Consider the following 11,040-nt stretch of genomic DNA (forward strand, 5'->3'; position numbering starts at 1 on the left):
GCGCGCCCCCGTTCCCTCGGCATTTACGCCGTTCCTCGTAATTATTCCGGCCGGTGCTGCTCTTCGCGTGAATTTACATCGCTCTCGATTCGCCCGTCATTACCGCCGTCTCGGATAAATAGATACGGGGGGGGGGNGAGAATATCACACTTACGTCAATCGTATTTTTTGTTTCACTCGCTGTGTCCCGATAGAAATTCAGATATCTAATTGCGTCATTAATTAATGTAAGTACATAATATCAGATTACTATTTTTATCGTTTATATGCGTAATTATATGCGATTTATATTTGTAATTATATGTGAGAGAGAGACAGAGATATGGAGGGAGAGAATGAGTGGGAGCCTTTTATGGACCCATTATATCGCTAGATAAAATACGGTAGAAGTTTAATAGCGACCATTCTGTCGTATAACCGAGGTCGCGGGTTAGAGAAGCAAACAAGAGAGCCACACACATCGATCCTAATTATTATTATCAGCGCTTTGCCAGCTATTCTTTCATCACGGTCGATGCATCGGAGCGATCGGGCCGAACCCGCTGCGCGATACGGGCTAATTGCGACGTTCGTTCTCTAAAAATGGATCTTTCGACCAATTAACCGCATTCTGCGCGATTTCATTTAAAAAGCGCGATAATGAGTAACTGGGTTCTCTCTTTCTCTCTACGTATGGAGTATAGAATAAGAGCTCTCTCTCTCTCTCTCTCTCTCTCTCTCTCTCGTTGCTCATATCCGCCCGTTCGCTTGCGAACGCGGAAAAAATCCGCGCGGGCGCGTGCAGATCTCTTCTCTCCGGCTGCAATCGGCATCGTCGTTCACATCACCGTCGCTTAAAACGACTGTGAAAATTATCGGCAGCAACCGCTAATGGTTCCACACACATACGCGATATTAATAGCCCACTCCTACGCTCCTGAGAAAACCGAACGCGCATAAAATCGTGCGGAACTTTATCGAGATAAAATGTCGCGACATATACGATCCTCGCGTTCTTACACACATACACACACGACGGATTAACGCGCGCAAAAACTGTAAAAGGTAGTAATTTGTTTGGCGACCGATCCGCTGATGCGCTTAACTGTTCTCCCCGGCGTTTTAACGTTGTATATATCGCTGTAATTGCATGAGTGATTCGCGCTATATAATCGAGGCCGCTAATTGATCGATTACCGTCTTTCATCTCGTCTTCCTCCATCGCAACTCCTACCCTATTATCTCGCTGGCCATCGCTGGAAATCATCATTCCGCTACTATGTAGCACCGAACGCACCGTATAAAGCAAACACTGATACATCTTCCTACATCCGAGTCTGTAACTCGAACTCGATTCGGAGAAAAAACGCGTACTTCGAGTTGACTCGGTGGGACAATGAAGTCATCGACGTATCTTCGGGATGTCATTGCATCGATTAAAGCAGGTGATAATCTGTAGGGTCCGCGGAATAAATCAGGTGCGCCGAGAATCTACTTCCACATGCATCCGTGATCGTTTCGTTCATCGTCGACAAGGTCTAGCCTCGTCACGTAACGAAATAACGGGTCGGTCTCTTCACGGTTTTCTTTTTGACTACGAGAGCGCTGGAGAGAATGAAAAAGAAGCTAGGTGGAATTAAAAGGAGGAAAAGAGAAAAAGAGGAGGAAAAGGAATGCCGCGCTTAAATTTCAGGGGGAGAAATTTTCGCGCGCACACTAATCACGTATGTTGTTGCAGGCTGCTGGTCTGGATCTCAAGGAAAATCTGGGAGCTGGAGCGGCGGCGGCGTGGCCTTACCCGTCGGTGTACCACCCTTACGACGCTGCTTTCGCGAGTTACCCTTTCAACGGGTAAGTCCTGCAAACGTTCTTCATCCGTCGTTCGTTCGTACACGCGTGTCGTAAGAATTTCGCGCGATGATGCGATCGTTTAGTATATCGGCGGTGAACGCGAGTCCGCAAGCAGTAATATCGAAACGGACAGCTAATTAGATAACGAGTCGCGTCTCGATGTAAAAACAAGACGTTGTTCTCCCATTCTTTTTTTCCCTTTCCGTTCATTTATCTCAAAGAGAACCGTATCATCGTCTAACGTCGACGATATCAGGAGAGCCTATTTGTACGGAGGGTGAAAGCGCTCCGAGCCAAGCGGTAGGCATCACGCTATATTAACTTACGTAAGCAGAAAAAAAACTCCAAGTGAGAGAGAGGGAGGGAGAGGGAAAGAGAGAAAGATCCTCGCGGAAGATATCCTCGCGCTTGAGAGTGAGTTTGCGGTATAATTTTATTTATCCTCCGTGAATCTACGGGAAGACGCGATAACCGTTTCAACGTCCGGCGAAACAATACTGCACGAGAGGCAAGAGAAAGAGAGAAAAAGTGAGACAGACACAGAGAGAGAGAGAGAGAGAGAGAACCGTATTACTCGTGGAGGCGCGAGATCGTTCGAACTCGAAAGAATCTTAATTACCATCCGCCCACTCTCCTTCGTCCCAATCCCCCGATCACGCCATGACGCCTTTGTATATTTTTAAACGTCGTCGCGCTTTAATACCTCCTCCCCTCCCCCTGCACTTTCTGCATCGCCTCGCGAGGGAGAGACGCGCAGTCAGGTTGTACGTGATTTCTCTGCGCTCGTGGTGCGATACGCTCGTGCACAGATAAGACGGCGAGAGAAACACATAAACATTCCAATAAATTAGCGCTCAGCTGACCCGAGACTGTCGCCTCGGCGTTTTTTCCCCCGCGCAGCCGGGGATCGTCTGCGCTGCGTGACGCGACGCGGCGAAAGGTCTCGTTGATAAATCCCTATCGAGTCCGGCCCGAAGATCAAAATTCGGTGTGTCTCGCGTGGCGAGGGCGAACGAAGCGAAACGCCGAACGATCGGCGCACGGGTCACTCGACAGTCAATGTCGATCGTTCAGTCGCGTTTTCGCGATCTTGTTTGTCATAAAACCGACCAGAATCGAATTATGTCTAATACACAGGAAAAAGTACTAGAGAGATTCAAGTTAAATAATTATATCGATACTCTTTCAGCAAACCTTCACAAGTAAAACACTTTGCAATCAAAATAGTAAAATATACGTATTCATTAGATCCAAGTAAAAATCTGCTAAGGAGTATCCCATTCACTTGAATCCAGCACTTTTTTTTTTCTGTATAGTCGGTCACCAGATTTTCCTTCCTTCGAGACCTTCGGAAACCTCAACGGCTAATTTCGCGGATCTCGCCGTCGAAAACAACGATGGAGTTCTCGATGCACGCAGCTGGGGCTGCCTGCCGACGATACATCGCGCGAATCGCCATCGGGTATCGATTATTCCGTGCATACTTGTTGTTCGCCGTGCGACGGGCAATGTCAATATTACAGTTCTTCCCCAGTATCGTAGGAAACACACAGCCGCAGCGCATCCCACGTAGCGGCGTTCGAGATTTTAATAACGCGTCGCGCCGAGCGTTGTACTCTCCCTCTCTCTCTCTTTCTCGGCTTGATGAGTACAGCCGACAGGCATTTATCTCCCGCACTAATACTTAGCGACGAACCGCGACGCGTGTCAACAAGTTGATAAAGATTCAATTCGTGGCGTTCTTTACGTCAAAGTCAGGGAGAGGGAGGGGGCCGATCGAGACGCTCGATAAACTTTTCACAGTCGCGCGTGCTCCACGGCAAAAATAAATAATATATAGCGGATGCTTGGTCACGTAGACCGACCGATGGGCAACGTTCGTTCTTTCGTTCGCTCGCTAGCTCGCCAGTTCGCCTCTAAAAGGCGAAGCGGAGTCGACTCCTCGCGCTCGACCACGACAGCGTGATCGACGCGTGGAATCTATACTGTCCGCGTGACGCACTTCCGCCGGAGACTGTTTCGTATGCAAGGAAACGATCGGGTAATACAGCTTGCTTAGCATCCATTCGCTCTGGTCGCTCGGGCGACCGGGTTCCTCCTTTGCCGGGACCTACCACGCCGGCAGGCCCGTCCACTGGATCCGCCGGAACCTCTACACGCGCTGGTAACCAGCGATAAAGACGCGTGCGGCAGATCGCGCCTGTGCCCACCGAGTGTCCTCCCGCTGCTCGACGAGCACGCAGAGGAGTTCGACGATCCGACGAAGTGCACGAGAGGCTGATTAATTGGCAACGAAGATCAGCCGTTTCAACATAAACTTCATTATTTTAACGAGAGAATCGTCCGGCTTGGTCCTTCGCGAAGAGCGACTTCGTGCGAAAAGACGAGTAGCTTTCATCCAAGCTCTCCGAATAAAACCTTGCCGAAGTGAAATGTCCCACCTGTCATCTTTAATCGCGCACGGATCATGTGTTTTCCGTGGATTGGCTAATAGCCGCTATTGATCGCTCGTTTGGCCGGCGCGTCTCGACACCCGCGGAGTTTCGCGAGCGTCAGCGGCACGCCCCGTTCTCGCGTTTCTCATTCCGCGGACGAGGTGAACGATTCCGCGCGACGAACCAGAGGAAGAAAGCCACCTTTGATCCTGTCGAACGACATTAATAATAATAATAATAAACGATCGGGAAGAGCGGCCGCGATCGCGCGCTAATCGTACTCATAATACGTCTCAGTTGAAATGCGCTCGCGCGCGTTATCACTCACCGAAAATAGCGTGTGATTATTCACTTGTTATCGATGCAACTCATCGTGGCGAGAAAACACAACGTTACATCTTAGGAGTTGTCGCGCCGCTCTTGCGGCGGGAACAGGAATTTCCTCTTGAATTCAATTACTAACGCATTCTATTTGCGACCGCGCGTTCCTCACTGATTTCGCCGCGTGCGCGTTATCGCGCGTATCATGCGTGTGATTGTCTCACCTCGCGACGCCTTCCTCGCCGAGCACGACTTTCTCTCATGCGTTTCGAAAAGAGCAAGAGGAAGCAGCCTATCGCCGTTGTACGTTGAAAAAACGGTACTACGTTCGAGCAAATAATCGCCAAGGAATATCGGGGTAATTTTACTTGCACCGAGCAAACATTTTACCCGAATGTAGCAGAGTGAAAGAAAAAAAAAAAAAACGTACTACGTTGAAGTAAAACTCCACTCAACCCAAGTAAAATAATTATTCGGACACTCGTTATGCAAATATTTACTCGAATGTAGCACCTTCTCCATAGCCCGACGGCTGATTCTGACTCACGTTTCGACGAAGCGAAAGCGCGAAGTCGCGCGTCGATTGCGCGATTACGCTTATCCGAGGCGGCGAAGGAGAGCCCCGACAGGCCGCTGCTCCCTGGATGGAAGCACGCGACCGGCCGGCAAGGATCCCGCTGATACCCCCGCCCGGAACTATCCGCTTAAATCGGAACCCGGAGGTGCAAAGGATCCAAGGGCATTATGCGCGAGCGTGCGCGACGACTACTTAGCATGAGCATACAAAAAGCCAATAATGCAGCGTTGGCATGCACGGGCGCGAGGTCTCGGGATCGTGCGGGTTAACGGTCCCGTCTTTCCGGCGGATTGGCCCTGCTTCCGGAGACATATAGGGTAGACAATGAGAAAGCAGCAGCAGCCGGTGACGAGCGGTGTTCGGCGGCTGGCCTCTCGGCGGCGGCGGTGCCAACGTCGGCTTGCGTACGTCCGGCATCCGCGTGCGAGCGAGCGGCGTGTTACCGAGTGCGCGTGTACGACGACACCGGCGAGTGTCGGCACGCGCTCGGAGTCCCGAACGAGCCGACGATCGCCGGCTACGACGGCGCGTGAATCTCAATGTCGTACGAATCCAATATCGCGGACGAGACTCCTCCATGAGGAACCGTTCGTTCAAACGCGCGAAATCAATCGTGAACAACGCGCGAGAAAGAAGCGCAGATCTTTCGGAATTTATCCGTCGGCGACCGGGTTGACTCGATTAACACGCCGACTGTCGTAACAATTTTTATTGGCTTAATTAATGATTAAATTACCGGAGTTGTGTATGTATCTTTCATCCCGTACCGTCTTGGCCTTCCATCGGCCGCACGATCGACTTCTCGAATGCAATTAATTATACCTTACATGCAATTTAATTAGACACGACAATATCAGTGCTCATCGCGATATTCAATAAATCAGCACGTCGACAGAATTCGAATTTCGTTAGTTATGCAAAAGTTGAGCGGATGATTAAACAATCCGAGATGTATAATGAATAAGCGTCAAACCGGCTCCACACGATGTGGCGAGTGTAAGCGAACGTTGGCAATTATATCGGTCACGGTATGTTGGGCGAATGTAACATAATATAGCGTAACATAAATAACATAATACAACATACACGATCAATATAATTGCCGACGTTCATCTACTTTTGCCATATCGTGTGATGTCGGCGTAATTCGAAATACACATATTTTTTACTTTGCCCCGTCGGCTCTCTCCACCGCCATGTCGCCGATTTTTCAAACGCAAATTAATGAATTATACTTCACACGTGACTTGATGACGGTATCGTAATGCCAGTCACCGGCAACCATCACAGCAGGTTAATCGGCCGCAGATCGACTTATCATCGTGCCGAGCTGACCGTTACTCGAGCGAATTATAGCGGAATAACGAGTCCGCGGATTACGTGACGCCGTGATCTCGCGCGACACGCGTGCACAGCTGCCTCCGCGAAGACGATCCCGAGGGAACCGAATGTTTGACGTTTTCGCGACCGAATATCATCGTCGGCGAAGACCGGTTTTGCGCGTTATTTGAAAATTAGAGCCTCAACGGCAACAGAGCGACCCGCCACCCCATTCGCCGCCGATAGGGACTCGAAATATTCGCGGCTAATGAGACGAGGCGGGGCTGATATCCGCACCCTTCGGCGCCCCGCCCGTGAGATACGTCTCGCGTGGATGATGTACGGCCGTTTAATGACCCGGTTTCGGTCCCGGGGGATGGTTTTTGCCGGGCCGGGGTAAGGGTTGAGGGGGACGTCGGAAAAGTCAGTGACACTCGTTTTTCGCTCGGGACGAGCGGAGGGGTCGGAAAGCGATTTACGTGCTACTCTGTTCGACCGACTTCGCTCCTTCGACACGCGGATGACAGCGGTTCGTCGAAGCGCGTGACAGCCAGGCCGCGGAATGCGCGCCGCTCTTTTCCCATTAGACTTAATGGACGTAGATTAGTCCTGCCGCCGACTATATGCGCCAGGATTTAATGACTCGGCCGCACCCCTCTCGCACTGACACCGCCGTTCGCTAACTGACTTTCTCTCTCTTTCGCGAGACAACCGAACCGGACGCTGACGAAAGGAGCAGCATGCTAAATGAGAGCTGTGAGAGCGCAGGTCGAGAGAAAGAGAGAGAGAGTGGGATCATGTGTACGGGAATGTCAATTTTAGAAAAATGTCGACGAAGATTTTCAGCGAAGAGACTGACAACGCGACGAGTACGGCTCGCGTGCCGTTGAACGGAGTGAATAATTTATAAGAGCGCGTACGATGAGACGCGGGGACAGAGGAAGTATTACGGAATACCTCGAGGGATTTTTTCAGATAAACTAAGAACTATTTAAGATAACTGAAATTAGTTTTCACTAAATTGTAACGTTAAGTATTTTTTATAACGTGTTTCCAACGGATTCCATTTATCTGTAATAAGTTTAATGTTATATCAATCTTTCGAAGGTAGGTTTTGGAAGGCTAATATAGAATAGGTTCGGTAAAACGAGATATCTCATTTATCCTGCATAAAAGTAATCTTTCTCGTATTTCGATGAATAATTACTGATCGATAGTCTATAATAATTATTACATTATGTATTTATTACATGTATTATAATCTATTATAAACTTATTTTTAAACTTTCTGTGGTAGTAATGTTATAATATGTAATATAAATGTAATATCATATTAGTTTCATCCCGTGTTTACGCATTTTTAACGACGTCATCTGCATATTTCTTTGGTATTCTGAAAGGGAGAAACAACAACATAATACGTACTACTTAGTAAAAGTAACGAATAATATGGATTATTCCGTAATACCCGATATCGTTATTTTTACCTTTTCATCACAATGAAAATATATATCAAATAATATTTGCAGAACAGACCACATTAAAGCTGTATCTTAGTTTTACATGTAACGAAAGGCGAGCCTGCAAAATTGTTAAATAAAAGTTTAAGAACTTATTTAACGAAAATAGCGGAACAGAGAGAATCTAAAATTAGATGTACACACTGCACACGATATTTTATTAGATCACCGCTTTGTACGCTAAGATACTAGGACGCTTAGGACTAATAATTTCATTGCTATCTGTTAATTAAGTTGCGACACTTAACAGGCTAGAAATCGTGGTGTGTGTATATATATATATATACATATCATATTATTCGCAGAGCCTCTATTAAAACTCCGACTGGAGGAATCGTCAACGAGATAAGTCGCAAACGAGTGCAGTGCGTAAGCCACTTTCCGCGTCATCAAAATCGCGCGATTTTACCTCCGCTTAGCTTAGTATCAGAAGAAGAGACCACAGCGCGCTTGTCGAAACAGCCGGAAAGTCTCGGCCGGACGGGAGGAAATATTTCTCGGCGGCGCACAAGCTAATTAGCTTGTGCGTGAATTAGTGACGAGGGAGAGCGATTGTATGGCCGATCCCGCGTTTCTTTCTCCGCCGTATCTTTCCGCGCGGTTCAATAAATTTCGTAAGTCCGGCGATATCGCTTTCGTCGCTCTCCTTCTCTCCCCCTCTCGCGCGCGGAGCAATAATAATAATCTCGGTCAGCGATAATTCAGCGTGACTTTAATCACGGCCGTCTCGTGGACGGATTTAAACGATCGTATGACAAAGTAACGCACCGTGTATCATTTTGTATAAACTCCGTGATATTCATCGGAACAGCCGCGGAGGAAGGGTACAGGCGAGACGGACAGATAGATAGGTAGAAAGAGGAAGAGAAAGAGAGAGAAGAGAGGAAGAGAGATTGTATAATCTCCGTACGTGGCGGCAGACCGCGTCGCGACACGTGTACACACACGTCGACATGCGGCCAGAGAGAGAGAGAGAGAGAGAGACCCTGGCGAGACGCACGCTCGCCGCACACATATCCGGCGAAGTTTACGATCGATCTGTCACACCGCGACCAACTGGTAATAAAGTTGGATGCGGAACAACCGACTGTCACACCGCGGTGACAAAACTTCCTCCCGCGGGCGGGACGAGACGTGGGGCGAGGCGACGTGAGGCGCGTCTAAGCGCTTCTAAGAGCTTAACGTGACGACATCGGGTACACACTAGACGCTCGTCGTGTAAACTGCGGGAGTGAAAACCGTGGCCGATGTTTCCGTCTCCCCCGCGGGCCGACTGTAACTCGACACTAATAATCGGCCGACTCTCTCATTCCACGTGTCGTTCTCCTTCACGTCCTCCCTCCACCACCATCGTCTCCTCCTCCTCTCCATCTTCCTCATCATCCTTATTCTTCCGCCGCGCGCTCTCGCATCTCGTATCGCTGTTCTAGTCAACGCAAATATTTATACGCCCGATGTTACGCAGCGCGTTGGTCCAGTCGTCGAATCAGATCATACTCGTGAACATTCCGCGTCCATATTCTCTCTCTCCGCTCTCATACGCTCGGAGGTTGATTTACGAGCGGCCGCCGAAAATACACGCCGCCCCGAGAACCGCGAAATTGCGCGGAAACTTTCGCCGGCGAAAAGTTCTTCATCCCGCAACGCCGCCGGAACTTCCGACGCCGTCGTGAAATTCGCGTATATTAGTTTCCAACAGTGAGCCGCTTCGATGCTATTTAAATCGATCCAGACGCGGCGGGACTCTAATAAAGCGGCAGTTATCGGAATAATGAAACGCGCGCGAGACCTTTTAAGAACGAGGCGAGATTTCGGCGAATGGAGCGTAAACTTGCCGTTAAATCTCCTCTATCGAGCGACGCATTCGCACTTTTTCCCCCGGTAAACAAATCGACGCGCCGTCGCACATCTCGACATCGCGCGACGTCGGTCCTCGATTCTTCTAGTCTCGGCCGCGAGCGTCCTGTACCGTCCCCGGCTTGTTTTCAACCTGTCTCACGAGGACTCGCAAGGTCGCCGTTGCGGAAAGCGGGTGGATCAAAGGGACCGCAAACCAGTCCCTGCCGCGGCCTCGTGGCTGATTAAACTCAAACGCGACCACGAGCAGACGGCGGTCGGTGGTGGTGGTGCGCAGGCGGACGGCCGTCGCCGCCTCGGGATAGAACCGGATAGAAAGATGCGCGGCGAACCTCGAGCAACCCCTCGTGCGTGCACGGTCGCGGAAAGATGGCGTCTACCATCCCGGAATGGCCGCGGTAACGCGCTGATAAAGCGTAAGGCATGACGACCATATCTGAAAAGGAGTGTCGAGCTCTCGCAGGGCGAGAGAGAGAGAGAGAGAAGAGTGAGCGAGCGAGAAAAAGAGAGAGAGAGAACAGAACGGAGGACAAAGTTAGATATCAACCCTAGTTACGACCGGTGACGAGGGGCGGAGTCGTGCCAACCGCACACCTGCCTCGACGTGGACTGCCCTTGGTCACCCCGGACCCCTCTCTCTCCGTTTCCACCCTCTCGGAGGGCTACATCTTGATGAACGCGTTTACGCTAACCGGTCGACGCGGGAAAAGGGCGAAAGAAATGGCCGTTCGGTTGGCTCCTAATGGGCGACTCGATGCTCGACGATCGTCCCCGTCATCGTCGTGGAAACGTACCTGGGACCTTGCCTCGTGTACGGGACTCGCCTTGTCGTGGATGCGCGAAACCGGTTGTTATCTACGAGAAATATATTCGCGATAGTGGTCTCCATTCGGGGGATATCAAGCGCGATGCGCGGTCACCCGGTTTGATGGATAAGCCGGCCGGATCAAAAATAGCTGCCTTCGCGCCATACATTGTCGAGGTATGCGGGATATGTAAATCGCAGTCTTCCACGAATTTGTAATCGGATCGAAGGCAATTGTGACGCCGCCGCTCCTCTGCAGGCAGACGAAACGTCCTCGCGAGCAACGGATAGATCGATGCACGGTGTGTTGTTAATTCGAACGTGTCTCTGTGGAGAAAGAAACGGGGAGAAAGAGAGACGATGAGGAAGGGGGGG

General features: G+C 50.0%; 1 protein-coding gene across 1 annotated transcript in view; it reads left to right on the forward strand.

The window, feature by feature from the left end:
• LOC106748394 (iroquois-class homeodomain protein IRX-6) overlaps positions 1-11,040 on the forward strand; it is a 35,150-nt gene that overhangs the window by 17,406 nt on the left and 6,704 nt on the right. The window contains exon 3 of the mRNA XM_014626849.1: positions 1,718-1,830. Within this exon, the coding sequence (XP_014482335.1) occupies positions 1,718-1,830 (113 nt within the window). The remainder of the gene's footprint in view (positions 1-1,717; positions 1,831-11,040) is intronic.

This window comes from Dinoponera quadriceps, unplaced genomic scaffold (assembly GCF_001313825.1).
Source record: "Dinoponera quadriceps isolate SergipeBrazil2010 unplaced genomic scaffold, ASM131382v1 scaffold2183, whole genome shotgun sequence".
Classification (NCBI taxonomy): Eukaryota; Metazoa; Arthropoda; class Insecta; order Hymenoptera; family Formicidae; genus Dinoponera; species Dinoponera quadriceps.